This window comes from Monodon monoceros, unplaced genomic scaffold (genome assembly GCF_005190385.1).
Source record: "Monodon monoceros isolate NGI ecotype Baffin Bay Population unplaced genomic scaffold, NGI_Narwhal_1 Super_Scaffold_9, whole genome shotgun sequence".
NCBI lineage: Eukaryota > Metazoa > Chordata > Mammalia > Artiodactyla > Monodontidae > Monodon > Monodon monoceros.
Genome location: NW_021703786.1, coordinates 12,296,988 through 12,324,808, shown reverse-complemented (window position 1 = coordinate 12,324,808; position 27,821 = coordinate 12,296,988). Strand labels below are relative to the sequence as shown.

The following is a 27,821-nucleotide window of genomic DNA, read 5'->3' as shown; positions in this document are numbered from 1 at the left end:
TAGGTTCCATATATATGTGTTAGCATAGGGTATTTGTTTTTCTCTTTCTGACTTCACTCTGTATGACAGTCTCTAGATCCATCCACATCTCTGCAAATGGCACAATTTTGTTCCTTTTTATGTGTATTAGCTATTTTAAAGTCCTTGTGTGCTAATTCTGTCAGGTCGGTCATTTCTGTTTCTGTTGACTGCTTTTTCTTCTGGTTATGGTTCATGTTTTTCTGCTTCTCTGTATATCTAGTAATTTTGATTGGATTCTGGGCAGTGTGAATGTTGTTCAGTGTCTGGATTTTGTTTTTTGCTTTAAATGTGTGTTGAACTTTGCCTTGGCAGGCAGTTAATTGACTTGGAAATCACTTTGATCCTTTCAGGATTTGTTTTTAGCTTTCTTCTACAGTAGCATTTATTCTAGGCTGGTTTAGCCCCATTATTAAGTTATGACCTTCCTGGGATCTCTCCTGAATGCCCTGAGTGTTCAATAAGGACCCTTCCTCTGACTGGTTGAACTCAAATGTCTGAGTTTTGGTTCTGTGCAACTTACAGACCCCTAGTAGATCTTTGCTTGACCTCATGGAGTTTCATCCTATGAGTGTGCAGTTGAGTATTCAGAAGAAGTGTCTGTGGACCCCTGTGCAGATTTCTGGAACTCTTTCTCTTTTTCTTCAACAGTTGACTGCCCCTCAAATTCGTGTTGTTTCAGCCTCTTTCAAGTCTGATCTTTGTCTCCTTGTTTCTGTGTCAGGGTCTTATAAAAATGCCTTGAGGGGAAAATCCCAGTAATGGCATTGCTCACCTTGTTATTTTTCTTCTCTTAGAGATCATAGTCCTATGTTGCCTGTTGTCCAATTTCTGAAAATAGTTTCACGTATTTTGTCCAGTTTTCTAGTTACTTATGGCTAGTGGGCTTAGTTTGGTGGACTTGTCTGTGATTCTGCAGAATCAGAAAGATTCTTTTCAGGCTTCCAAATACCAGCCCTTCAGAATATAACTGTCATGCTTCTCCTGAAGCTTACTTTTTCCAGGATGAAATGCTCCCATTTTATGCAAAGGATATATGATGAAGTTTTGTTTATTTTACCAATCTGGTTGTTTTCTTTCAGACATGTTCTAGTATTCTTTTGTGTACTCTGTGTACTATAGCATTGATTTATAACCACAAAGAGATTTCTGTTTCTTTACTTAGTCACCAAATCTGGTGTGTTGATATGTGCAAATAAGACAACTATGTAACTAGATGTAAATAAATAACAACAAATATGCATCCAGGTGGTTATTACCAATTTAGGACTATCCTGTGTGAGTAGCCCTTCTGTTCTGAAAGATGATAACTTCTTTGGAAGAGATTCTATTCATGCTCTAACCTATATTCTTGAAATGTATTAAACTCTATATAAATACAGTGGTCACTACAAAATTTTATTTTTACGTTTTTGCTTAGATTTCAGCATGCCATGGGGGGAGTACCTGCCTGGGCAGAAACCAATAAGCGGAAAACATCTTCAGATGGTGAGTGTTGACACCTCTGTTTAAGTTGGTAAATAGATTCCTATTCCTGTTCTGTTATTGTTTGAGGTTTCTCACGAGGCTTGTTAAAACCTGGTGTTTGAAATATGTCTTTTTTTTTTTATGTCTGGTTTTGAAGTCTATCATTTCTCTGAAGGAAGCTCTTCTACAATAGTGTAAGAGGTACTTAGTAGCATATTCTTTACTTGTAGAGACAATAATGGATGGATTTTATGATATTTTTCCTCAACAGAACTATGTTACATTATGGCATAGATTAAGTAAAGAATAAGTAGTAGTGTTATTTCTTGATTCAGAGCCCCTTCCAAAGACATGAGCAGCTGATCTAGCTATCCACTAGGAAATGGAATGTCTTTCTAAGGAGCACATGTCAGGTTAGGCCCAGATGATTATTCACTTTCTAAAAACCTGTTTTTCAACTGCAGATTTTAAGTTTGACTTGTACCAAAACTGTTTTCTGCTGTTTAGATCTTTGAGTTTAGATACTATTTATATGGATGGTTTGGCCAAGATCTGATTTGAGTTCTTGGAGTTATAAATTTTAGCCTTGGAATTGACTTCTGAAATCCTTGAGGAACTCCAGAGTATATCCTCCCATTGTAATACAGGAGCTCCTTTCTTAGCATCTTTGGTATCTGATGAACCTCTGTTTGATTATCATCATCACCTCTCCCTCCCATCTCCCCACCCATGTCAGTCTTCATGGTATTCACGTATAGGGAGCCCTTACAAGGAGCCAGTTTTATATAATTCTGTTAGAAAACTCAATCTGTTATTAAGTAGAAATTTACCTTCTGGTTTCCAACCAGATACTTTTAGAGGTTGAAGGACTCTTAGTGATGTAGCCCGACTTTATCTGCTGCAAGAAACTTCTCTACAACATCTGTTAGATGATAATTTAGTCTCTGCTTAAATATTTCAAATAATGTTGTGCTCTTTATTAGACTATTTCTTCCTCTTTTCTTCTTCTCTTTAAAAACTAATTGTAATTTTTTTACTATTGAAATTTAGCCTCCCTACACTGTAGTCCTACCTTTCGAAGAGATATAATCTTATCTCTCTTTCATATAAAAGTTTTCTGTTATTTGAGAAATGTCTTTCCAGGTTTTTTAAAATATGTTAATCATCGTGTCCTGTCACTTTTTTTTTTTTTTTTTTGGCCGCCCCATGCAGCATGTGGGATCCTAGTTCCCAGGCCAGGGATCGAACCCATGCCCACTGCATTGGGAACGTGGAGTCTTAACCACTGGACCACCAGGGAAGTCCCATCCTGTCACTTTTTTTTACATGGCATAATTATAAACCTTGGTCATCATTTTACCTTCCTGGATGTAATATAATTTTATTATCCATTTTAGAATATTGGATTCATAGAACTACAGCAGTTTAGATATAGATTAGGTTTATGCTGACATTGAAGCAGGAAATCTCCCAGATCCCAGTGGCTTAATCCAGTAGAATTGTTTTTTTTCCTATGAGTACAATTGAGGTGGTGAGAAGGTGATGCTCTACTTAAGGGACCCAAGTTTATAGACGTTCTGCCATCTTCAGGCTGGCTCTTCCAATGTTGCCTAGGATATTGACCACCAGTTGACTTATAGGAGAAGAGAGAGAACTCACCAAGGGAAGTTTTTATTGTCCTGTCCTGGAAGTGCTACGTGATACTTTCACCTACATTTCATTGGCCAGAACTCAGTCATGAGGCCACACTAACTGCATGCAATACGAGGAAATATAGTTTGTCTTTGTGCCCAGGAGAAAAAGGAAATGAATTAGGTCAACAGTTAGCCAGTCTGTTACTATCTGGGATATCCAAGTCTAATACCTTAATTGTACATATGACAGTAGTAAAGTTCAAAAAGATAGAAGTGACTTGTCCAAGGTATACTTATTGGCGGAGTGGTGACTACAACCCAGCTTCACAGTTATCGCCAACATATTATTTGTTTTTATCTGTAAATACTAGATTATCTTTTTTTTTTTTCCTGAATTACCTTTTTTTTTTTTTTCCCCCCACTGGCCCACTGGCATGCAGGTTCCCTGACCAGGGATTGAACCTGTGCCCCCTACAGTGGAAGCACGGGGTCTTAACCACTGGACCACCAGGGAAGTCCCTAGATTGAGCATCTTTGAAAGAGAAGTACTCCTCCCTTTAAACACAGCTATAATGCTATTATCATACACCTTCAGAAATCAGTAGTAATTCCTTAATATTATGGAGTTTTATTGTTGCTGTTTTGTCAATTTATTCACCCCCACCCCCCACCCCCCAGCCCCCTGCCGCAGTATTCCAGTGTTTTTAGCTTGCTTTGTATTCTGCTTGGTCTTCATATGTGCTGTTGAATCTGGCTACATGTCTTTTCTAAGTTTTGGAAATTCTTGCCTGTTATCTCTTCACACATTGTTTTTGTTCCATTCTTTCTTTCCTTCTGGGATACCAATTACATGTATGTTAAAAAATTTTTTTAAAACATTCTTTGTTCTTTTCTGATGAGATTAGGTGCATTCAGGGTGGTATGGCTGTAGACTGTGTTCTTTTCTGTATCTTCTGTCTTTCTCCTTTCTGTACTTTAGTCTGGATATTTTTTTCTGATCCTTTTTCCAGACCACTAATTCTCTCTTCAGGTAATTTTGATATCCTGTTAACACCATCCACTGGGGTGTTAGTTTTAATTACTGTTTTTCAGTTCTAGAATTTCCATTTGGTTCTTTTTTTTTAATAGTCTAGTTCTCTGGCTTAATTCTGAGTCTTGCCTTTCATTATCTCTAATATGTTAAACATAAATTTTTTATTTTATTTACTTTTTATTATTATTTTTCCTTCCAGTTTTTTTTTTTTTTTGCGGTATGCGGGCCTCTCACTGTTGTGGCCTCTCCTGTTGCGGAGCACAGGCTTCGAATGCACAGGCTCAGCGGCCATGGCTCACGGGCCCAGCCGCTCCACGGCATGTGGGATCCTCCCAGACCGGGGCACGAACCCGTGACCCCTGCATCGGCAGGTGGACTCTCAACCACTGTGCCACCAGAGAAGCCCTCCTTCCAGTTTTACTGAGATATAATTGACATAGAGCACTGTATAAGTTTAAGGTGCACAGTATAATGATTTGACTTACATACATCATGAAATGATTACCTCAGTAAGTTCAGTGAACATCCATCATCTCATGATAAAAATAGATAAAAATTAAAGAAGTAGAAAAGAAGTATTTTTTCTTGTGGTGAGAAGTCTTAGGATTTACTGTCAACACCTTTCATATATAACATATAGCAGAGTTATATTTATCACGTTGTACTTTATATCCCTAGTACTTATTTCTTATAACTGGAAGTTGGTACCTTTTGACTGTCTTCATCCAATTCCCCTCCCCTCCATCTCTGGTAACCACAGACCTGATCTCTTTTTCTATGAGTTTTAAATGTAATATTTAAAAATTTTATGTCTGATAACTTCATTATCTAGATCTCCTGTGAGGATTGTTTGTTTTTCTTTAGGTTTTCAGTTAAGTTATCTTACCTTGTCATTATTTACCTGGTTATATGTCATTGAGTGGTGGGCATTGTATATGAGAAATAGTATTGATTAACTAGAGGTCTAGGACAATGGTATCTTTCTCCAGAGAATTTGTATGTTTGTTTTTGGGTAGGTGGTTGGGCAGTGGGCACTAGCAATCCTAGAACATCTTATTCTAGTGAGGGAGTGTGAGGATTCAATGCTGGGTTTCCGTTCTTGGGAGATTTTCTCGTAATTCTTTGATTTCACCTTTAATTTTATGTATAGCCTTTTGTGGCAACAATCCAGAGCCTGGTGGTTTACCAGACTCCTTAGGAACCTTAGAGGGCTTTTGGTACTAGTTTTTGCTCTCTTAACCCTACAAGTGTTTTAAACACTCTGCTTAGCTTCTCAGCTTTCTTTACTAGAATCGTCAGTCATCTCCAGGGGAAAAGCAGCCCTATTACCTCTCTTGGAAGTTTTGATACACAGTTTGCTGGCATTGTTCTTTCAGTCAGCTAAAAGTTCTAGTTCTTTTTCCTGTGAGTTGTTAAGCTAGATCTGCTGTTCATCCTGTTGCTCATCTTGCCACTGTTACGAGTTTCTCTTTTTAAATTAAATGCTGACTCCGTTTCATCTTCATTTCATGTTGTTTTAGTCACTGTAGTGAATGCGTGTCTTTTGTTCCAGAGTCAGGCGTTGATTTTAACCATATACATGGAGGTCTTGTCATCGTTTTCCTCTCCTTCAAATTTGTTTGGCTGTTTTACTTTTACCAGTTGCAGCTTAAATGAAACGATTGAGGTTGGGAGACTGGGGGGGGAGTTGAAGTTTGAAATATAGATGTTTGGGATAGGTAATGGCCATCTCATTGATCCTGAAGATCAGCCTATGGGTTTGTTTGACTTAGATGAAAGTGAAGAGGAAGAAGATGATTTGTTGCAAAGGACTGGGAATTTCATCTCCACATCAACCTCTCTTCCTAAAGGAATCTTAAAGGTGAGAATCAGTAAAATTGGGTCAATCCAACTAATTACCTCTGAAATCCAGTATACTTCCCAGTTACAAATGTATGGATTCCTGTTATCTGTGGGATTAAATGTGCTTGCTGTCATTTTGCCTTGGTAAATGTTTGTGTTAGGTTTTTTACCTTTTGCAAAAACAAGATTAAATTATGTTCCCAGGAATTTTTTAGGAATGTTATTTGATTCCTCCATTTGCATTTCTTGTTCCTTCTGTTGGCACCAGCCTTGTTCATGCTGCTCTCATCTCTCGCCCAGTGCATAGCAACAGCTTTGTGGCTAGACTCTCCACTTCCACTTTCCTTCTTCCTAAACCGTTCTTCCTATAGTAGCCTGAGGGCTCTTTTAAAAATAAAATATCATGTCCTGTCACTTTTCATTGCTCTTTGAAAACTTCTGAATTCCTTACCATAGTCTACACTGCCCTTCACAGGATCTGGCCTTTGCCGATGTCTTCAACTTCATCTGATGCCTTTTCCTCTTATTCCTTACTCATGCCACACAGGCCTTCTTTCTGTTTCTTGCACATGCCAAGTTCTTTCCTGCCCCTGAACCTTTGCTCTTGCTCATCCCTCCATGTGTTCTTTAAGCACTGCCAGTGACCACCTCATTCTTAACTTTTTTTTTTTTTTTTCCCGGTACGCGGGCCTCTCACTGTTGTGGCCTCTCCTGTTGCGGAGCACAGGCTCCGGACGCGCAGGCTCAGCGGCCATGGCTCACGGGCCCAGCCGCTCCGCGGCATGTGGGATCTTCCCAGACTGGGGCACGAACCCACGTCCCCTGCATCGGCAGGCGGACTCTCAACCACTGCGCCACCAGGGAAGCCCTCATTCTCACTTTTCTGCTCACATGACGCCCTAGAAATGTCTTTCCTTGCCATCTTACCTAAAGTGGCACCTTTCTGCTCACATGATGCCCTAGAAATGTCTTTCCTTGCCATCCTATCTGAAGTGGCTTACTCTAGTTACTGTCTAACTCATCACTGTGTCTCACTTGTTCATTGTGGTAACCAAGTGCCTACCCAGCACTTGCTTCAGTTAAATATATGCCAAATGAACAGTTCTCTCTTTGACATAATTTTCCCCATTATAAAAGGGTAGCATGCGAATTTAGATGGTGAGAGGGGACCTTATTATGGTAAATTATTAGACAGAGTGATTCTGTCTCTCCCCACCCTGTGCAGATAATTCATTTAGCTCCTCATAGGGTGAATTCACCTCCATTGAAAATGTAGTCACCACAAAAATTTATCTTCAGGGGTTACAAAGAAAACATCATACAATACTGTGTTTTTTATGTAATTGCATTTTCAATGTAGTGGAAGCCCCCGAAAAGTGGATTCTTGTATGGTAAAGCACTGTACTAGAATACTAGTTGGTAGCAGAGCTGTGGTCTTCTGGTTACTCTTCCAATGCACTTTCTTCTGCCTTGTAAACTACTTCATAATGTCTTCATGCTTTAAAGAAAATAATGTTAACCCATTCGAATTGATAAAATTCCAGCTTTATTTTTCTGTAGATGAAGCACTGCCAGCCTGCTAATGCTGAACGTCCTACTACTGCTCGGATCTCGTCTGTGCAGTTCCATCCTCGTGCACAGGTTGTGATGGTCGCTGGACTAGATAATGCTGTATCGCTATTTCAGGTATGCATTTTTTTTTTTTTCCTGCGGTACGCGGGCCTCTCACTGTTGTGGCCTCTCCCGTTGCAGAGCACAGGCTCCGGACGCGCAGGCTCAGCGGCCATGGCTCACGGGCCCAGCCGCTTCACGGCATGTGGGATCTTCCCAGACCGGGGCACGAACCCACGTCCCCTGCATCGGCAGGCGGACTCTCAACCACTGCGCCACCAGGGAAACCCTCATTCTTACTTTTCTGCTCACATGAGGCCCTAGAAATGTCTTTCCTCGCCATCTTACCTAAAGTGGCACCTTTCTACTCGCTTGATGCCCTAGAAATGTCTTTCCAGGGAAAGACACTGTGCCACCAGGGAAGCCCCAGGTATGCATTTTTAAATGAAGACTTGTAGGGACTTCCCTGGTGGCACAGCGGTTAAGAATCCGCCTGCCAATGCAGGGGACACGGGTTTGATCCCTGGTGTCGGAAGATCCTACATGCCGCAGAGCAGCTAAGCCTGTGCACCACAGCTACTGAGCCTGTGCTCTAGTGCCCGTGAGCCACAACTACTGAGTCCATGTGCCACAACTACTGAAACCCATGTGCCTAGAGCCCTTGCTCCACAACAAGAGAAGCCACCACAATGAGAAGCCCGTGCACTGCAATGAAGAGTAGCCCCCACTCGCTGCAACTAGAGAAAGTCCGTGCACAGCAACGAAGACCCACCGCAGCCAAAAATAAGTAAATAAATTTAAAAAAAAAGACTTGTAGTGAAAAGTGTTTACAATCAGCTTACATGGTCTGTGGAAATAATCAAAAGGAATATTTTGTACTTCCTTATAGGTTGATGGAAAAACAAATCCTAAAATTCAGAGCATCTATTTGGAAAAGTTTCCAATCTTTAAAGCTTGTTTTAGTGCTAATGGAGAAGAGGTTTTAGCCACGAGTACTCACAGCAAGGTTCTTTATGTCTATGATATGCTGGCTGGAAAGCTAATTCCTGTGCATCAAGTAAGAGGTAAGGTTTTTAACGAACATATAGCTGACACGCACCTCCCTCCCCCGCAGCCCATAGTTGAGTTTGTTTAACAGTATTTACAACCACTTTTTTTCCTCCCCATAGAATTATTAAAAATAAGGATTTCTTTGGTTTTAGTATTTGGAAAATGTCGTGTTGTTGAGATAACATGTTTGAATGAAAAAAGTGAACTGACTTTTTACTGAGTACCTATGGGAAGAAAAGCATAATTTGCAAATATATATTCCCCTAGACCAGAAAAGCAGTCGCAAATACTTGGCTGTAAAATTAGCAGTTGCTGCAGCAGAAAGAACATGAGCCTGGGAGCTAGAAGACCTGGGTTCTACTTCCTTGGACAAATTATTTCACTCCTCTGACCTGAAATTTGGGTGCCCTCCAGTTCTTCTGCTGTTTGTTATAATACAATTTTGGTTTATGTTTAAAGGAAATAAAGCACTGCTTTTGGAATTTGTAATGTAGTTTGAAGAATGAACTACTTAAATAATACATCTTTTTTTATCAGATGAAACTTTATCTTTCCTCTGCTTTATCTCTTCTTCTGCATTCTCCTACTCCCATTACCTCAAAAATATAATGACACCTTCATGAATCCTTTGGGAACCAAAGTCCTTGTAATGAAGTTGGTTGGGGTAACATTATAAATCTTGGGAGGTGGTGTTGTCATATGCTACAGCTTGCTGGCTGTCTCCCTGTTAAATTGCACATATGTGGGGCTGTAAAGGTTACAGGTTGCTCTGTACAGCCTTTTTTCTGCTAGGGGTTAAAAGTGAGTAAGGCCAACTTTAGAAACATTTATGAAGTTCATAAATAAGTGTTTCCGGTCTGGTCTTTCCTGTGTTCCTGACACTTTCAGTGATCCTTTCCAAGGGGTTTTCTTCTTTTTTTTTTTTTTTTCTTTCTCTCCCGTTGCGGAGCACAGGCTCCGGACGCACAGGCTCAGCGGCCATGGCTCACGGGCCCAGCCGCTCTATGGCATGTGGGATGTTCCCAGAACGGGGCACGAACCCGTGTCCCCTGCATTGGCAGGCGGACTCGCAATCACTGCGCCACCAGGGAAGCCCTCCAAGGGGGGGGGGGTTTAATTTATCTATTTATGCTTTAAATCAGTGCTTCTCAAACATTAATGTGCATGCGAATCACCTGGGGATCTTGTTAAAATGCAGACTCTGATTCTGTTGTTCTGAGGCGGGCCTGATTCTGCATTTCTAACAAGTTCTCAGATGCTGCTGATGCTACTGGTCCATGGACTTCCCTTTGAGTTGGAAAACCTTAAACTGTCTCCCCATATTGAAATAGGAAACAACATGTAGTAGTTATTAAATGTCATTCCGCTAATCAAAAGGAATGTGCTCTGGTCCTTCCTTGCCTTGCATCCTCTTGGGAAAAGCAAACCAGGGGTGGCTGAGATCCAGTAGTTAGTGATGTGTACTGTGGATCTGCTGGTGTGCAGGGGTGTGTATCTGATCACCGGATTCTTCTAAAACATGGCATTTATCTTTGCCTTTTAATATTTTTCCTTCTCTTTCCTCAATAAGCATAACTTGGTAATAATGATAATTATAATAGTAATGGTAAATCACATTTATTTCTTCTTGTGGTGTTGTTATTGAATATAATTCTCAGTCTCTCGTGATTATAAAACAGTATTCATAACTCGAAATTAATTAAGGACAGTAGAACAAGGGGGAAAATTGCTGACAAGTTAGGACATGCAAGCCTTACATGTATGTGAGCTCTTGGTTCTTGCAAATGCAAGTCTGAAAAATGAAGAATTCAGAATTGATGCATTCTGAAGAATTTCGCTTTGATGGTTCCTTCCACTAACCTGTCAGGGCTTTTAAAGTGGGGTCCGTGGACTCTCAAAATTCAGGGGTCTGTGAAGCTGGATAGGAAAAACATTCCACCTTTATTTTCACTAATTTCTAAATCAAATTTAGCATTTCCTTCGGTTACGAAAGATTTAAACAACCATTATTTTGAGAAGGGTGTCATACACTTCACCAGACTGGCGCACAGAAAGGTTAAGAACCACAGATTACTGTTTCAAAGTTCAGAAGCAGTTTCTGTTGCATCATTTAGAAGGACAGTTCTTTTATCTATGTCTATCCATCTGTGCCGGATCTTAGTTGTGGCACATGGGATCTTTGTTGCCACATGCGAGATCTTCACTGCAGCATGCGGGAATCTTTTAGTCGTGGCATGTGGACTCTTATTTGTGGCACGTGGAATCTAGTTCCCTGACCAGGGATCGAACCCGGGCTGCCTGCATTGGGAGCACCGAGTCTTAACCACTGGACCACCAGGGAAGTCCCTAGAAGGATAGTTCTTTTTTTTTTTAAAGATTTATTTATTATTTATTTAATTAATTTTATTCTTGGCTGCATCGGGTCTTAGTTGCGGCACACGGGATCTTCGTTGAGGCATGTGGGATCTTCTCTTGCGGTGTGCAGGCTTCTCTCTAGTCGTGGCATGTGGGGTTTCTCTCTCTAGTTGTGGTGCATGGGACATGGGCTCCAGAGCACGTGGGCTCTGTAGTTTGCAGCATGCAGGCTCTCTGGTTGAGGTGCCCGAGCTCAGTAGTTGGGGTGCATGGGCTTAGTTGCCCCGAGGCATGTGGAATCTTAGTTCTGTGATCAGGGATCTAACCCCTGTCCCCTGCAGTGCAAGGTGGATTCTTTACCACTGGACCACCAGGGAAGTCCCAGAAGGGCAGTTCTTAAGGGAGCTGTCTTGTTCTAGGAAAACACAAAGAATTTGACCATTTGGGAATTCAGTTAGTTTGTCAGGCAGCCATTTTGATTTATAGGCATATGGTCATTGCTGAGCCTTAGTTTTCTCTTTCTGTAAGCTCAAGGGTTCTAAAATATTAAAAGAATTTTTTAGAAGATTGTAACTAAGCACCAGTTCACTTCCCATCCTATGGAATTTGGCTCTATTCTAATTAAATTAGCCATTCTTTTCTTATCTATCAGTTGCTCAGCAGTTGACCTAAAAATCTCATTCCTGGGACTTCCTGGCGGTCCAGTGGTTAAGACTCCGTGCTTCCAATGCAGGGGGCGTGGGTTCGATCCCTGGTCTGGGAACTAATATCCCACATGCTGTGTGGGGTGGCCAAAAAAATCTCATTCCCTAATCCATAGAAACATTTATACCTGACATCTTTAAAGCTCTGTATCTTCTTTCTCAAGGCCATGTTATAAATTTTGTCGGGCTTCAATTTTTTTTTTTTGTTAGTTTTTGCTTTATAACAAAGTGAATCAGTTATACATATACATATGTTCCCATATCTCTTCCCTCTTGCGTCTGCCTCCCTCCCACCCTCCCACCCTCCCTATCCCACCCCTCTAGGTGGTCACAAAGCACCGAGCTGATCTCCCTGTGCTATGTGGCTGCTTCCCACTAGCTATTTTACGTTTGGTAGTGTATATATGTCCGTGCCACTCTCTCGCTTTGTCACAGCTTACCCTTCCCCCTCCCCATATCCTCAAGTCCATTCTCTAGTAGGTCTGTGTCTTTATTCCTGTCTTACCCCTAGGTTCTTCATGCCTTTTTTTTTTCCTTAAATTCCATATATATGTGTTAGCATACAGTATTTGTCTTTCTCTTTCTGACTTACTTCACTCTGTATGACAGACTCTAGGTCCATCCACCTCATTACAAATAGCTCAATTTCGTTTCTTTTTATGGCTGAGTAATATTCCATTGTATATATGTGCCACATCTTCTTTATCCATTCATCCAATGATGGACACTTAGGTTGTTTCCATCTCCGGGCTATTGTAAATAGAGCTGCAATGAACATTTTGGTACATGACTCTTTTTGAATTATGGTTTTCTCAGGGTATATGCCCAGTAGTGGGATTGCTGGGTCATATGGTAGTTCTATTTGTAGTTTTTTAAGGAATCTCCATACTGCTCTCCATAGTGGCTGTACCAATTCACATTCCCACCAACAGTGCAAGAGTGTCCCCTTTTCTCCACACCCTCTCCAGCATTTATTGTTTCTAGATTTTTTCATGATGGCCATTCTGACTGGTGTGAGATGATATCTCATTGTAGTTTTGATTTGCATTTCTCTAATGATTAATGATGTTGAGCATTCTTTCATGTGTTTATTGGCAGTCTGTATATCTTCTTTGGAGAAATGTCTATTTGGGTCTTCTGCCCATTTTTGGATTGGGTTGTTTTTTTGTTATTGAGCTGCATGAGCTGCTTATAAATTTTGGAGATTAATCCTTTGTCAGTTGCTTCATTTGCAAATATTTTCTCCCATTCTGAGGGTTGTCTTTTGGTCTTGTTTATGGTTTCCTTTGCTGTGCAAAAGCTTTGAAGTTTCATTAGGTCCCATTTGTTTATTTTTTGGTTTTATTTCCATTTCTCTAGGAGGTGGATCAAAAAGGATCTTGCTCTGATTTATGTCATAGAGTGTTCTGCCTATGTTTTCCTCCAAGAGTTTGATAGTTTCTGGCCTTACATTTAGGTCTTTAATCCATTTTGAGCTTATTTTTGTGTATGGTGTTAGGGAGTGATCTAATCTCATACTTTTACATGTACCTGCCCAGTTTTCCCAGCACCACTTATTGAAGAGGCTGTCCTTTCTCCACTGTACATTCCTGCCTCCTTTATCAAAGATAAAGTGACCATATGTGCGTGGGTTTATCTCTGGGCTTTCTGTTTTGTTCCATCGATCTTTCTGTTTTTGTGCCAGTACCGTACTTTCTTGATTACTGTAGCTTTGTAGTATAGTCTGAAGTCAGGGAGCCTGATTCCTCCAGCTCCATTTTTCAAGTTTGCTTTGGCTATTTGGGGTCTTTTGTGTTTCCATACAAATTGTGAAATTTTTTGTTCTAGTTCTGTGGAAAATGCCAGTGGTAGTTTGCTAGGGATTGCATTGAATCTATAGATTGCTTTGGGTAGTAGAGTCATTTTCACAATGTTGATTCTCCCAATCCAAGAACATGGTATATCTCTCCATCTATTTGTATCATCTTTAATTTCTTTCATCAGTGTCTTATAATTTTCTGCATACAGGTCTTTTGTCTCCTTAGGTATATTCCTAGACGTTTTATTCTTTTTGTTGCAGTGGTAAATGGGAGTGTTTTCTTAATTTCTCTTTCCCATTTTTCATCATTAGTGTATAGGAATGCCAGAGATTTTTGTGCATTAATGTTGTGTCCTGCTACTTTACCAGATTCATTGATCAGCTCTAGTAGTTTTCTGGTAGCATCTTTAGGATTCTCTATGTATAGTATCATGTCATCTGCAAACAGTGACAACTTTACTTCTTCTTCATCAACTCTTGAATACACTACTGACACATGGTTTTGTTTTGTTTTTTCTGTTTGATCCACAAAGTTAAGAATTAGACTCCCATTCATCATGGGATGTATAGTAGGTGGCTAGCAACTAGTTTCTGCATGTTACTGTGTTTTAGCTGTCTCTGTGGCAGTGTATTTTCCTTCTGGTGATGAACGTTTTGACAGAGAAGTATAATTTATCCTTTTAGTTACTTACAGGTATTACTTTTACGTTTGGAAAAGTAGTCGATAAGTTTACTGGTTGGAGAGCTGGCTCTCAGGCCTGTAATTAGAATGGTGAATGTTAACCAAGACAAAGAACAGAAGTTTGCTAAGCATTTTGTAGTGACCTTGTATTTCGGTCATACTCAATGATGCATGGGGTCAGACTTATTCAGAGTCTGAGCCCATGTTTTATTTAATGCACTTAAAAAGTAAGAAACTCTCAATTGTCAGTGAAAGCTTTACTGTAAACCATTAATCCTTGTTGATTCATCTCCTTTCTTAGGTTTGAAGGAGAAGATAGTGAGGAGCTTCGAAGTCTCCCCAGATGGGTCCTTTTTGCTTATAAATGGTGTTGCTGGATATTTTCACTTGCTGTCAATGAAGGTGAACCATTATTAGCTGTTGCTTGTTCTTCTAGGATAAGACATTAGTGTAGGGATGGTCTTGAACCATAACTCATGGTGTCCTTAAACCTGCATCTCAAGTAGAGGAACATATTGAGACTTGGGGAGAAGTTGTGGGCAGTTCGGGAAGAATTTTTTTTTTGAGGGTAGGGATAAACAAAGTTGAGTAGGTGCTACAGAATAGAGAACTAGATTGCTTTTATTCTGCACGTTGTGATTCTTCTCTTCAGCGCCTAACAATTTGATAAATAATATTGTTCTTCCAGACTAAAGAGCTACTTGGTAGTATGAAAATTAATGGAAGGATTGCAGCATCCACATTCTCTTCAGATAGTAAGAAAGTATATGCATCTTCAGGTAAGTTAATGATAAGATGATCCGAAGCTTCTTTGAAGCTTTGGGTGTGTTTAAATACCAACTTTAACCAAAACTGGGTTTGATTTGAGACTTTTTTGTGTTAGTAAGAAAATCATTTTTATTTTTACAATTCATTTTTCATTGCCATTTGCCTTCTCATTTACTAACTAGTAATGGTGAAGGGTTAACCACTTAACATGCACTGTTTGGGGAAAAGATGGGAAGAAAATGCATTTTATTTAATTAATTAGTTAAGTTTTGACTATGTTGGGTTTTCGTTGTCACGCGGGCTTTCTCTAGTTGCGGCGAGCGGGGGCTGCTCTTCGTTGCGGTGCGTGGGCTTCTCACTGCAGTGGCTTCTCTTGTTGCAGAGCACGGGCTCTAGGTGTGTGGGCTTCGGTAGTTGTGGCATGCGAACTCAGTAGTTGTGGCTCGCGGGCTATAGAGCACAGGCTCAGTAGTTTTTGGTGCATGGGCTTAGTTGCTCCGTGGCATGTAGGATCCTCCCGGACCGGGGATCAGACCCATGTCTCCTGCGTTGGCAGGCGGATTCTTAACCACTGCGCCATCAGGGAAGTCCCCAGAAAATGCATTTTAAAAGATGACTTATTCTGAGACTTTCTTACTTTCTTTTTGAAAGTTACTTAGAATCATCACTTCTTTTAGCCTCTTTTGACTTGGATAATGTTTGGAATTTTATTCATTATTGACTGAAAACAATTCTGATCTCATCCTGACATTTCTTTAGTACTACCAACCAACCCTTTATCATTCCTGACAGTCTCTAATCTTGTGCTTTTCTGCTGGCCTTTCTGAATGTCCTGTGACTCTTACCCCTTTCCCTAAAGGATCTTGGGGACCAACACAAGCTCAGCGTAGCTCATGCTGTTTGGTAGTGGGAGGCATTAGAGTGGTTCTGCCAGTGAGTATTATTCTTCAATCTAGTCAAAAACTTTTTTTAAAAAAAGGATTAAGTTTAGCATTAACTTTAATTTTTGTTTTGGTTTTGGCCCAGGATCAAACTTTCACAAGGTTGAGTTACTTACATTTGTATGTTTTTAATCCAATAATATAAGAATGTCAGCAGCATATATAGTCTCTATTAATTAATATGCTAGGTTTTATGAGGGGTAAGGAATAAACATTGGTTCAGAGAAATAATGTTCCTAATGAAATGGCCCTTGGATCCTGGGAGAGTCAGAGTTGGGGAGAAGAGTTGAAGGGTCAGCACAGATACTGAGATTTGGTTATATGAATTGGATATAGATGTTAAATATTTACAAATTAGGTTAGTACCATGGAGGTCTAATTTACCATAAGAAGAAAGGTCCTAAAATCAGAGAAGGAGTAATCAAAAGTTGAGCCTTGGTAAGTTAGGGGTTACCTATATTTTGATTGGTGTTCTCCCCCCTCCCCTTCCTCCTTTCCTTCTTCTGTAAGGAGTGATTTATGTGATTGGCATCATATTGTTCATATTTATTGTTTTATATGTATAAAGAATATTTTGATAGAAGGAGTGTTGAAGAAAGAATTTACCTTTTACCTTTTTAGCTGAACCAGTTTTTTCTTTTTGTTTTCTCTTGGATTAATTATTGCTTCTTAAGTCAACATCAACTTATGACCATCTAATACACTTGCTTTCTAGATGGTCCTCCTGCCCTTGATACCTCCCGTTCCCATTTTAGTCTGTTGCTAGCTAGGCTGATCTTTAAACCCCTTCCTTTATCGTACCATTACGCTACAGACAGACATAAGTTTTTAAAATTTGAGCCTATTAAATTTTTTCTAAATACATATTTTACTTCTACCTAACCTAAACCCTTATGCCAGCCTGGGAAATTTTGTTTCTTAATGAAACAGTTGAAACAGTGAGATTCATTGAATTCTCATTGGAAGGATAATAGTATAGAAGGGTGAACGTTAGAGCAATATCCACATAAAAGAAAGATGAAATACATGAGTGAGGAGCCACCTTTGAGATGGGTATAGGGTCATTATACACATCTATAATGGGTGTGAGGAAGGGGGTGATCATCAATATTGAGTGTATAGGAGAGAGAAGAAAGGAGGACTGATTTTGGCAATTAGATGGCCATTTCTATCATGAAAATATTTGTGTTCTCATCAGATTTAATATCCTTTATCTTCCACACATTCTCCCTTCTCTAAACTATTTGTGCTTATTACAGTAAATTATCCATGCCTCCTTAATTAAATTATAAATTCCTTTTGGTCTGGAGCAGTTCATTCTTCATTTCCTCCTCTGTCGTCAACTTCATCCTCAGTTTGGTATCTAAATCACCTAGCCTCACATGTTAGTTACTCTGATACCTCTTGATAGATGTTGGAGAACCTTTGCTGGTGGGTTTTTTGTTTTTTCAAATTTTGCGCCAATAATTTATCTGAGTGAAATGTAGAAACTTTTTCTGAAAGTTCAACTCAAGCCAAGAGTTTGTGATTTTCACTCTAAACCTAAAGATATTGTTTATTAATGACTAATGAGGATGTAGTTTTCTATATATGAAAATGTATACAAGAAACATTTTTAGACCAGTTTTCTAGACCTAGGACAATTATAGTATATAGTAGGTCTTTATTTGTAGTATCTTGTACTATTAAAGAGGGACTAAGAATAGTCAGTTCACTTGCCTTTCAAGTTTAAAACAAAATTAACCAAACCCGTTTTTTGGCTGTTTTATTCAGGGGATGGAGACGTTTATGTTTGGGATGTGAACTCTAGGAAGTGCCTTAACAGATTTGTTGATGAAGGCAGTTTATATGGATTAAGCATTGCCACATCTAGGAATGGACAGTATGTGGCTTGTGGGTAAGTAAACTGAGGTTCTGGTAACCTTTAATCACCTTTTGCTAATGAGAAAATATTAAAGAATTGAGGGGCTTCCCTGGTGGTGCAGTGGTTAAGAATCCGCCAGCCAATGCAGGGGATATGGGTTCAAGCCCTGCTCCGGGAAGATCCACATGCCATGGAGCAACTAAGCCCGTGCGCCACAACTACTGAGCCTGCACTCTAGAGTCCTCGACCCACAACTACTGAAGCGCCTAGAGCCCCTGCTCCTCAATAAGAGAAGTCACCGCAAGGAGAAGCCCGCGCACCACGACGAAGAGTAGCCCCCGCTTGCTGCAACCAGAGAAAGCCCGTGTGCAGCAACGAAGACCCAACGTAGCCAAAAATAAAATAAATAAATTTATAAAAAGAAAGAAAAAGAAAAAAGAATTGAGTATACTGAATGGTGCCTAGTAGTTCTGTTTATAAACTAGTAATATGAAATTAATAAACCCAGGTCTTACATTTTATTGTCTTAATAATATTTGTTAATATTTGTGTTTAATAATACTAATGGCAGTTTTTCAGCTCTTTAGCAATGAAAATACTGGGCTACCTTATGTTATGGTATGTTTTCTTATGTTTGAAATATTTGTTTAAGTCTTAAAGATACTTAAAGCATTTTTGCCTTTAGCTAGCTAGGTGGTATAAACCAAAAACATGTTTTTTGGGAACACTGTTGTTAGTATTTTAGAGACTTTGAAAATATGAACTAGAACATGTTATTGTGTCATTGCTGAAAAAAATGGTTATTACACTGGGGAAAAGATGGCTTTATTGTCCTACTTGATTTTAAAGATGCAGGGTGGGAGGAGGGGGTATTGGATACTTACCTGTAATTCTAAACGATTTTACCTACCAAATCACTAATCAGCACCTGTAATTTTAGAACTTCCAGAAGTCAATCTTTATGACTTTCTTAGACTAAACACAATTGATCCATAAAGAGATTTCAAATTCTCCCTTGGTGGGAGGTCCAGTGGGTCTTGTTGTTATAGCATACTCACCACTTTTTCTTCATTTCACTCCTTCAAAGGTTAAAATTGGGGAAACTGCTTATAAATATCCCTACCACCATTTGGAAATTGGTCAGCAGCTACCTTGGGGCCTGGGAAGAAAGGAAAGTGGAAGCAGGCTGTGGAGCTTGGGGGCCAGGCTAACGTCACGTGGGTCTGCATAGGCAGTAGGGCAGCCTGAGCCCAGCGTTGCTAGAGCTGTGCACTATGGCAGCAGTGCATGATTAGCAGGTCTTCTGAGACTAAAGCTCCTTTACAATGAAGACTGGTACTTAAATTAATTATAGATAATTTTAAGCAGACCTGCTTTTGCCTTTATGTGGGAAAGAATAACTGCACAAACATAACCTTCACTCAAATCTGTGAAGTTAATCTTTTTCTAGTCCTTGCCTCTCTTTTTTGTATCACTTTTTATTAATCGCCTTTGAAGGGCCCAAAGAGGAAAGAATCTAGTATTAGTTGTTTAAACTCATTTGATTTTAATTGCCTTTCAGTGTAATTGAATTCTGATGTGCTTGGTCAAAGACCATTATTAGGTTTTTATTGTTAAACCTGGAAAGAAAGGCCTTACCTTGTTAGAGGAATTTCCCATGTTATTAGACAGGCGGGGAAGAGTTGGTGGTGGAATCAGGGCAGAGGTAGGAGAAACTGAACTCACTTGACTGGTTAGCTGGCTGCTCCTTCCCTTCCTCCCACCTCCCTCTCTTACCCCTCTCCATGTACTGGTGTGAAATTTCTCTATCCTGGACTTTGCTGCTGGGAATTAACTCCTCCCTTGATCTCAAAATTTGTCTGATAGTGTCTGTTAACTCTTCTCAGTGTCCTGGCATAAAGTGGATGCTTTTGATTTACAGCTTTGCTCTGATAGGGAAATAGGGAAACTAAGAATGTTGTAAATAGAGAGGTCTGTTAGTTTACAGTATCTTTTTTTTATGGCTTTGGTTAATATAAGGATTGCTGCATATTTTTAGAAAGTTTTCACATTAATTTGTACATCAGTGTTAGGACATACTTGGGAAATCAGGTCGGGGTGGGGGGGGGCGCTGATGCCCTGAAGCGTTCTGTAAGACACAACTGAAATCATTGATAAGGAGGGGTCTTGAAGCCTGCAGTCTTACTTTTCCAGGTGCAGTGTCCTTCTCGCTCTACTGGGTAGAATCTTAGTTAAGTTGTACCTTCTGTATATGCATCTTCTGTATGTGCAGTAGTGTGTTTTGTGACTTCGTATCTAGTCTAGAAGTCAGTCAGTAAAAAAAAAAAAAAGAAAAAGAAATATTTGAATGCTGGCTGTGTATTACAAAGCACTGTATATTGAAGAATGGGAAGTTGAGACCTGGCATATTCTCTCCTTTGCACGTGACAGCTCTTTGAATACATAGACTTCAGAAGATAGCTCACTAAATTCAGGTGGCCCCCGTAAGGTGACTTGGAGAAGCCCCTGTATCTTGTTGCTGTTGCTTTATTTTCTCTGCTTTACAGTGAAGCAGTCAGGAGCATGTTGTGCTGCAGTCATGGAACATCGCTGGCTTGGGCGCCTGCCTTGGCTGGGGGTGTGCAACCGAGAAACCACTTTGGGCTCTTTGTATTTTGAGAACTGTTGGTCAAAGCCATAAAAATACCTGTTTTTATATTTTCTCATCAAAGTTCTATCAGGTGGTTAGATACTTGTTGACTTTAGTCTTCATTACCTTCTTAAAAATACACAAATTAAGATTGTCTTTTTACTAGTTTCCATCTAAATAGTCTTAAACTGTGCTCTGAATAATAATTACAATAAAAAGATTTATAATACTAATAGCAAAATTTTTCAGCACTTAGTATCTGCCAAGCACTGTTTTTCATATATAGCTGTATATGTGTATTTTGTGTGTGTGTGTATATATATATAAGCTACATATGTATGTGTGTATACAAATATAGATATTTTTTTCATATATAATCTAACTTAATTCTCATTTCCTACTCCATGATATTGGTACTATGATCCCTGCTTTACGGGTGGGGAAGCTGAGGCACTGTGAGTTAAGTAACTTGGTTAGGGTCAGACAGTAAGTGGAAGACCCAAGATTACAAATAGTCTGGCTCCAGAGCCAGAGCTTTTAACCTTTAAAATTTTTGTTTGTTTTCTTTTTAAAAATTTTATTGAAGTACAGTTGATCTACAATGGTGTGTTAATTTCTGCTGTACAGTAAAGTGACTCAGTTATACATATATATTCTTTTTCATATTCTTTTCCATTATGGTTTATCCCAGGATATTTACTATAGCTCCCTTTGCTATGCAGTAGGACCTTGTTGTTTATCCATCCTATACCTAATAGTTTGCCTCTGCTAATCCCACACTCCCACCCCTCCCCACCACCCCCAACCACAGGTCTGTTCTCTATGTCTGTGAGTCTGTTTCTGTTTTGTAGATATGTTCATTTGTGTCGTATTTTAGATTCCACGTATGTAAGTGATATAATACTGTATTTGTCTTTCTCTTTCTGACTTACTTAATATGATAATCTCTGGGTCCATCCATGTTGCTGCAAATGGCATTATTTTATTCTTTTTTATGGCTGAGTATATTCATTGAATATAAATATATACCGTATCCATTCATCTGTCGACGGACATTTAGGTTGCTTCTGTGTCTTGGTTATTGTACATAGAGCTGCTCATAGCATAGGGGTGCATGTATCTTTTTGAATTATAGTTTTGTCTGGACTGTTTTATTTTATTGAAGTATAGTTGATGTGCAATATTGTGTAAGTTACAAATGTACAGTATAGTGATTCACAGTTTTAAAGTTTATACTCCATTTATAGTTATTAGAATATCGGCTATATTTCCTGTGTTGTACAATATATTCTCGTAGCTTATTTTATACATAATAGTTTGTACCTCTTAGACCCCTACCCCTATATTGCCCCTACTCACTTCCCTCACCCCACTGGTAACCACTAGTTTGTTCTCTATATCTGTGTCTGTTTCTTTTTTGTTACATTTACGAGTTTGTTATATTTTTTAGATTCCACATATAAGTGTCATACAGTATTTGTCTTTCTCTGACTTATGTCATTTAGCTTAATGTCCTCCAAGTCCATCCATGTTGTTGCAAATGGCAACATTTCATTGTTTTTTATGGTTGAGTTCTACTGCCTTTTTAAAGGTACATCTCTGTGTGTTGATGTGTTTAAATATAAAATGGTACAATCACTAGGAGTTTTGCAAATTAAGGAGTCTTACAAGAAGTAAAGAACATTTAGTCCAGTTTGTCTTTAGAATGAATCCTTTTGTGCCATGTATATAATCCCTTTGGAAAATCAGCTTCAAACATTGTGTGCTTCAGCTTTTATATAGCTTTATCTTTTATCCTTTAAAATGTCTAAATATACCTTAGATTGCTATTTTTCCTACTTAAACCTGTGTTTTAAACCGTTAGCTTAAAACTTTGCTTCAGGATTTTTGTGATTTCAGTAATCTACCTGGATTGGGAGAGTGTGGAAACTAGTCTTTTGTAACTTAAAGCTAACAAAAAGTTTCTCTTTCTAAGATATTTTCAGTATTAGTTTACTCTGATGGTGATTGTCCCTTTTCTGTTATCTTTCCATTTGTTTGTATATCTGTTTTTAATTTCTGGCTGGTGTCTTAGTCTAATTCTGCACGTCCATCACAGTAACTTCTAGCCACATGTGCTATTTAATTTTAAATTAATTAAAATAAAAAAAAATCTAGTTCCTTGACGACACTGGCCACATTTTATGTATTCAGTAGCCACATGTGTCTAGTGGCTATCATGTTGAGCAGCACGGCTGTAGAGCATTTCCATAGTCACAGAAAGGTATACTGAGTAGTGCCCGTCTAATCCAGTCATTTTATTGATAAGGAAACTGAGGTCTATGAGTTAGGTAATTTAAGTGTTGTTACTCATCAGACTAGTTATTGGCAGAGCTGGATCTGGAACTCATGTTGTCTAGTTTCCAGTTCTGTGTTCTTTCCACACTGCCACCCCCAAGTATTTTTGATTTTATTTTAAAAGAATACTGAATAATTCAGGGCTATCGAAAAGTATGAAATTTGTTACGATTTAGGGCCTGGAATTAATAGTTCTTTAATTTTAGTGCTCTCATTGAACATATAAAATGGGTTTCATTTTGCTTCATCTAGAGATTGTTCAGGACATGTATGCTTTATAATGCAAGGAAAACCTGTTTTATTCAGGGATACGTTTTTGCTTCAGTTTCCTCATTGATGAAAACATTTATTGAGCATTGAGCTGGAGATTGTGAGATGGAACTATGCATCACCACCTTCTCATAGTTTTCGATCTTATGTGAGGACATGCATACATGTATCTCTGTTTACAAGGTGAGACGTCTTAAGGGCTGCAGTTGAGATACAGTGTTTTAATTTTAAGAATGTTAGGAATGGTGAAGGCTGTTATTGTTGAATGTCTGGAAAAGGTTTTGGGGGATATTGGCACTTGAGCTGGCCATTTTGAGGGCCAGGTGGGGTTCAGAGAAAGGCATTGCAGGTAGTGGAAAGGATGAGAAAATTCAGGTTTGTGTTCTGAGAGAAGTCTGGATGGGATGACTCTTAAGGGGGGTTAGGCTACAAAGGTAAGCAGTCAGGGGATAACTTGTAGAAAGGTCTTCTATGCTGTGTCGAAGAATATGGACATTAAGTGGAAAGAGAAACCATTAAGAGTTTTTAAGCAGAGGAGAATCATGATGATATTTGAATTTTAGAGTTTGAAGTAGATAATTTGCATGACAGCCTTTAGAAGGGGAATAGAGGTGCAGGTAAATGAGCCTTGAGGTCATTGCAATAATCCAGGCATTAAGTAGTAAAGGTGGGAATGGGAATAGGGAGATAGGTAAACAATGCTTGTAACGTATGTCATAACTGCTTAGAAAATTGGGATGGGAGAGAAGCAGTGACATTATCAGGCTCCAGGCCAAGACAGCCAGAAGAGTGGAGTTGTCCATAGAATGAGGGTGGAGGAGGGAGGCGTGCCAGAGATAGGCGTGTCACGGGGCTGTTCCACAAGCAGTTAGAAGTGAGTGGAATTAAAGACACTGATGGTCCATGGGGGTAAATGAGATGAGAGAGACACTAGAGGTAGGTTGATGTGGTTAATTGCCATCATTCCTGTTGGGGAAGATTTTTGTGTACCAGGGTACGTCGTGGTTGCTGATCTGCTAATGGATTGGCTTCTTGATTCAAGAACCTGCTTCTAGTCCAATCAGCTGTGGTTGAGGGTGGAAAGATAACAGTCATGTCTGTTTCTTTAGTTTGGATTTCAGGGATGAGCTCCTTTCTCCCTTTGGTCCTGTTCTTCCACTTACGATACCTGGTTTTAGTTGTTGTTGTTCTTTGTTTGTTTTTTTAACCTAATATTTCCCTTCTCCATCTCACGTCTTACCTACCTCTTCCACAGAGCTTCACTGGAGCAACTTCACCTCATATTGATTTTTCCCTTCTTTGAGGTTCTAGATCACGTAAAGAGCTTAGCTTATGTTCTCCTGTATTTCTGGGTATTTCTTGCAGGTGTATTTTTTCTGGTGTATTTCCTTCTGATATTCTGTGTTCCTGTGACACTTTGCATATTGCTGGTTATATAGATATCATTCAATAAATAACCACTCTCAGTAGCATATTAGAATCAGTTATCAATATATTTTAGCACAAATACCACTGTAAGTTTCCATATATCAAAATGATTAACTTGTACCATTTTTGTTCCACACATCTAAGCAACATAGGCTATATTTAAGGGTACTCTGATGTTCACGAGGATAAGATTTGATCTAAAATTGATATTTAGAAGAGAGTATATGGATTATAACTTTTCATCTTTAATTAAGATGGATTTAGGCATAAATTAGTTTTCAGCAAGAAAAGAGATTTAGTATAAAATAAGTACAGTGAATAGATATTTTGATCCAAGTCAAATATATAAATAAGGAAAATATAAATTTTGTCTCAGGTTGTTGTAACAAAGTACCATAGACTGGTAGCTTATAATCAACAGAAGCTTATTTCTCACATTTCTGGAGACTGGAAGTCTGAAATCAGGTTGCCAGCATGCTTGGGTCCTTGGTGAGGGCCTTCTTCCCAGGTTGCAATAGGCTGGCTTCTTGCTGTGACCCCACAGGGTGAAAAGAGAGTGAGAGAGCCTCTGGGGTCACTTTTATAAAGTCCCTGGGCTTCCCTGGTGGCGCAGTGGTTGAGAGCCGCCTGCCGATGCAGGGGACACGGGTTCGTGCCCTGGTACGGGAAGATCCCACATGCCGCGGAGCGGCTGGGCCCATGAGCCATGGCCGCTGAGCCTGCGCGTCTGGAGCCTGTGCTCCGCAATGGCAGAGGCCACAACAGTGAGAGGCCTGCGTACCGCAAAAAAAAAAAAAAAAAAAAAGATCATATAAAGTCCCTAATCCCATTCATGAACTAATTACCGCCCAAAGGCTCACCTCCTAATACCATTACGTTTCGGATTAAGATTTCGACATCAGAATTTTAGTGGGACACAGACGTTCAGTCCATAACAAAATTATATAAACCCAGGATATATATTGTTTCTCCTGAGTGGTTAATATGGACTATATAGTTAGCTGTCCTTAAATTAAGGCGTTCTTAATGTATATGAAATATATATCAGAAACTGTATATGTAAGCAGTTTGAAGACTTTAAAGCACTAAATCTAACATACTATTTGTGTGTTGGCTATAATTTCAAGCTGTGGAATCTTGTATGTGAACTGAATTTGTCTTGTGTATGCACTGTGCCTGGTTCACTGTAGGCAGTAAGTTTAAGTGAGAATGAGTATAGGAATGAGGGAACACTCAGTGGAATACATGTGTGTCGCCCTTGTTAGTTTGAGGCTTAATTTCTTGCATCTTTCAGGTTGATGTTGCATTTGCTAATTAAGTTTGAATTAAGTATCTATGAATTACAAGTACCTTATTCTTATTCCTTATAAATGATGCCCATAACATTAGGTTGTCTGAACACTGAGGGCAAAAAAGTTTACTGAAAGTTCTTGTCTGTGGATGATTCTGTTAAAGCCATTAAGATCTACTTTTTATGAATATTGGGTATAATTCATTGCTGGTAAATGTTTCAGTTAACTTGGAGTGGATGATCATTTCCATAACTCTTGACTGTAGATATTCCTGGTAGAGCAAAAAATTAATATGCTTGCTGTTACAGCTGTTGTTCAGCACTGTTTTGGAAGTTCTCATAAATAGAATAGAATAAAAAAGGAAAGGAGGAGACCCATTTAGATAGGGGAAGGACGGCTCTCATTCGCATATTAGGATGTTAGGTTGGCCATAAATACCATGATAGTGGCAGTCTTACTCTCTTTTGTTCACCTTTGCATCCGAGGCGATTAAATAGTGCCTGGCATAGAGTTGAAATTCAGTAAATATTTATTGAAGGAATGAATAATGAAGATTTTACGCTTTGTAGGATTTTCTAGCTAGGCTCGTAACTAAAAAGCTGCCAGAGTTAACGAGTTCAGTAAGACTACATACAGTAGAACTGACAGACTGTGTCTAGCTTTTGCCTTGGGATGAACTCTCCAGCCCATGGTCCCTGTGTAACACAATACGATTCCTGTAAATATCAGTTTGGGGGGTTAAATCTTTATTCACTTAGGTTGTGAAAACTCTTTTGCTTGTTTTTAATCTGTTGTATTCCTTTTTCTCTTTGCAGTTCTAATTGTGGAGTGGTAAACATATACAATCAAGATTCTTGTCTCCAAGAAGCAAACCCAAAGCCAGTAAAAGCTATAATGAACTTGGTTACAGGTGTTACTTCTCTGACCTTCAATCCTACTACAGAGATCTTGGCAATTGCTTCAGAAAAAATGAAAGAAGCAGTCAGATTGGTAATATTTCTTTACCCTTTCCTTTTAGCATTGATAATTTTAAAATTTAAAGTTGAAAACATGGAAAGGTAATAGGAAAGTGTTGGATTATTTTAAAAAGAGTAGCCTCTTTTGATGTAGAAATTCCTTATATTGTAGCTTTTGGGTGTTATTATAGAAATGACTAACAGTAGCCACCAAATTTGCATTATGTCAGTTCTTTTGGGAAAGCTGTGCTGTCCATTCCTAGCGTTTCTTAAGTGGTAGTCTTCATTTTCAGAGGTTTCTTTCGGCATATACATGAAGGAATATGTTTAAAGCAAACACTTCATTCCTCTATAGTTTTTTTTTTTAATTAATTAATTCATTCATTTATTTTTGGCTGCATTGGGTCTTCGTTGCTGTGCACGGTCTTTCTCTAGTTGTGGTGCGCAGGCTTCTCATTGAGGTGGCGTCTCGTTGTGGAGCACGGACTCTAGGTGCGTGGGTTTCAGTAGTTATGGTACACAGGCTCAGTAGTTGTGGCTCATGAGCTCTAGAGCTCAGCCTCAGACGTTGTGGCGCACGGGCTTAATTGCCCCACGGCATGTGGGACCTTCCTGGGCCAGGGATCGAACCTGTGTCCCCTGCATTGGCAGGCGGATTCTTAACCACTGTGCCACCGGGGAAATCCCTAGTTTTCTTTCTTCATCTACTTTTTTAAGGCCTGGTGTCATAATGGAGTAGAGGCAATTCTTAATTTTTGAAAGTAAATTGAGCTTGAAATTAAATTGTATACAAAGATTGCAATTTAAATAGCTGGATAGTTACTTGTGAAGATAGCTCTGTGCCAGGGATCCCCAGGACTTCCCCCAGGTTTGGTGAATAGAATAGTAAATAAAAGGACTCACAGGACTCAGAATATGGTCAAACTCATGGCTAAGAATAATTACGGGGAAAGGATACAAAGCAAAATCAGCAAAAGGAAAAGGTGCATGGGGTGAAGCCTGGAAGAAACAGGCACAGGCTTCCAAGAGTCCTCTCCTAGTGCAAGTCACATAGGACACGTTTAATACAAGTCCTCTCCCAGTGCAAGACACGTGGGACGCATTTAATACAAGTCCTCTCCCAGTGCAGGTCACATGGGACA

General features: G+C 39.3%; 1 protein-coding gene across 1 annotated transcript in view; it reads left to right on the top strand.

The window, feature by feature from the left end:
* UTP18 (UTP18 small subunit processome component) overlaps nucleotides 1-27,821 on the top strand; it is a 39,675-nt gene that overhangs the window by 5,127 nt on the left and 6,727 nt on the right. Inside the window, exons 4-11 of the mRNA XM_029211042.1 lie at nucleotides 1,439-1,506; nucleotides 5,925-6,013; nucleotides 7,555-7,680; nucleotides 8,495-8,669; nucleotides 14,496-14,596; nucleotides 14,883-14,973; nucleotides 17,677-17,800; nucleotides 26,539-26,713. Coding sequence (XP_029066875.1) covers nucleotides 1,439-1,506; nucleotides 5,925-6,013; nucleotides 7,555-7,680; nucleotides 8,495-8,669; nucleotides 14,496-14,596; nucleotides 14,883-14,973; nucleotides 17,677-17,800; nucleotides 26,539-26,713 — 949 coding nt within the window. The remainder of the gene's footprint in view (nucleotides 1-1,438; nucleotides 1,507-5,924; nucleotides 6,014-7,554; nucleotides 7,681-8,494; nucleotides 8,670-14,495; nucleotides 14,597-14,882; nucleotides 14,974-17,676; nucleotides 17,801-26,538; nucleotides 26,714-27,821) is intronic.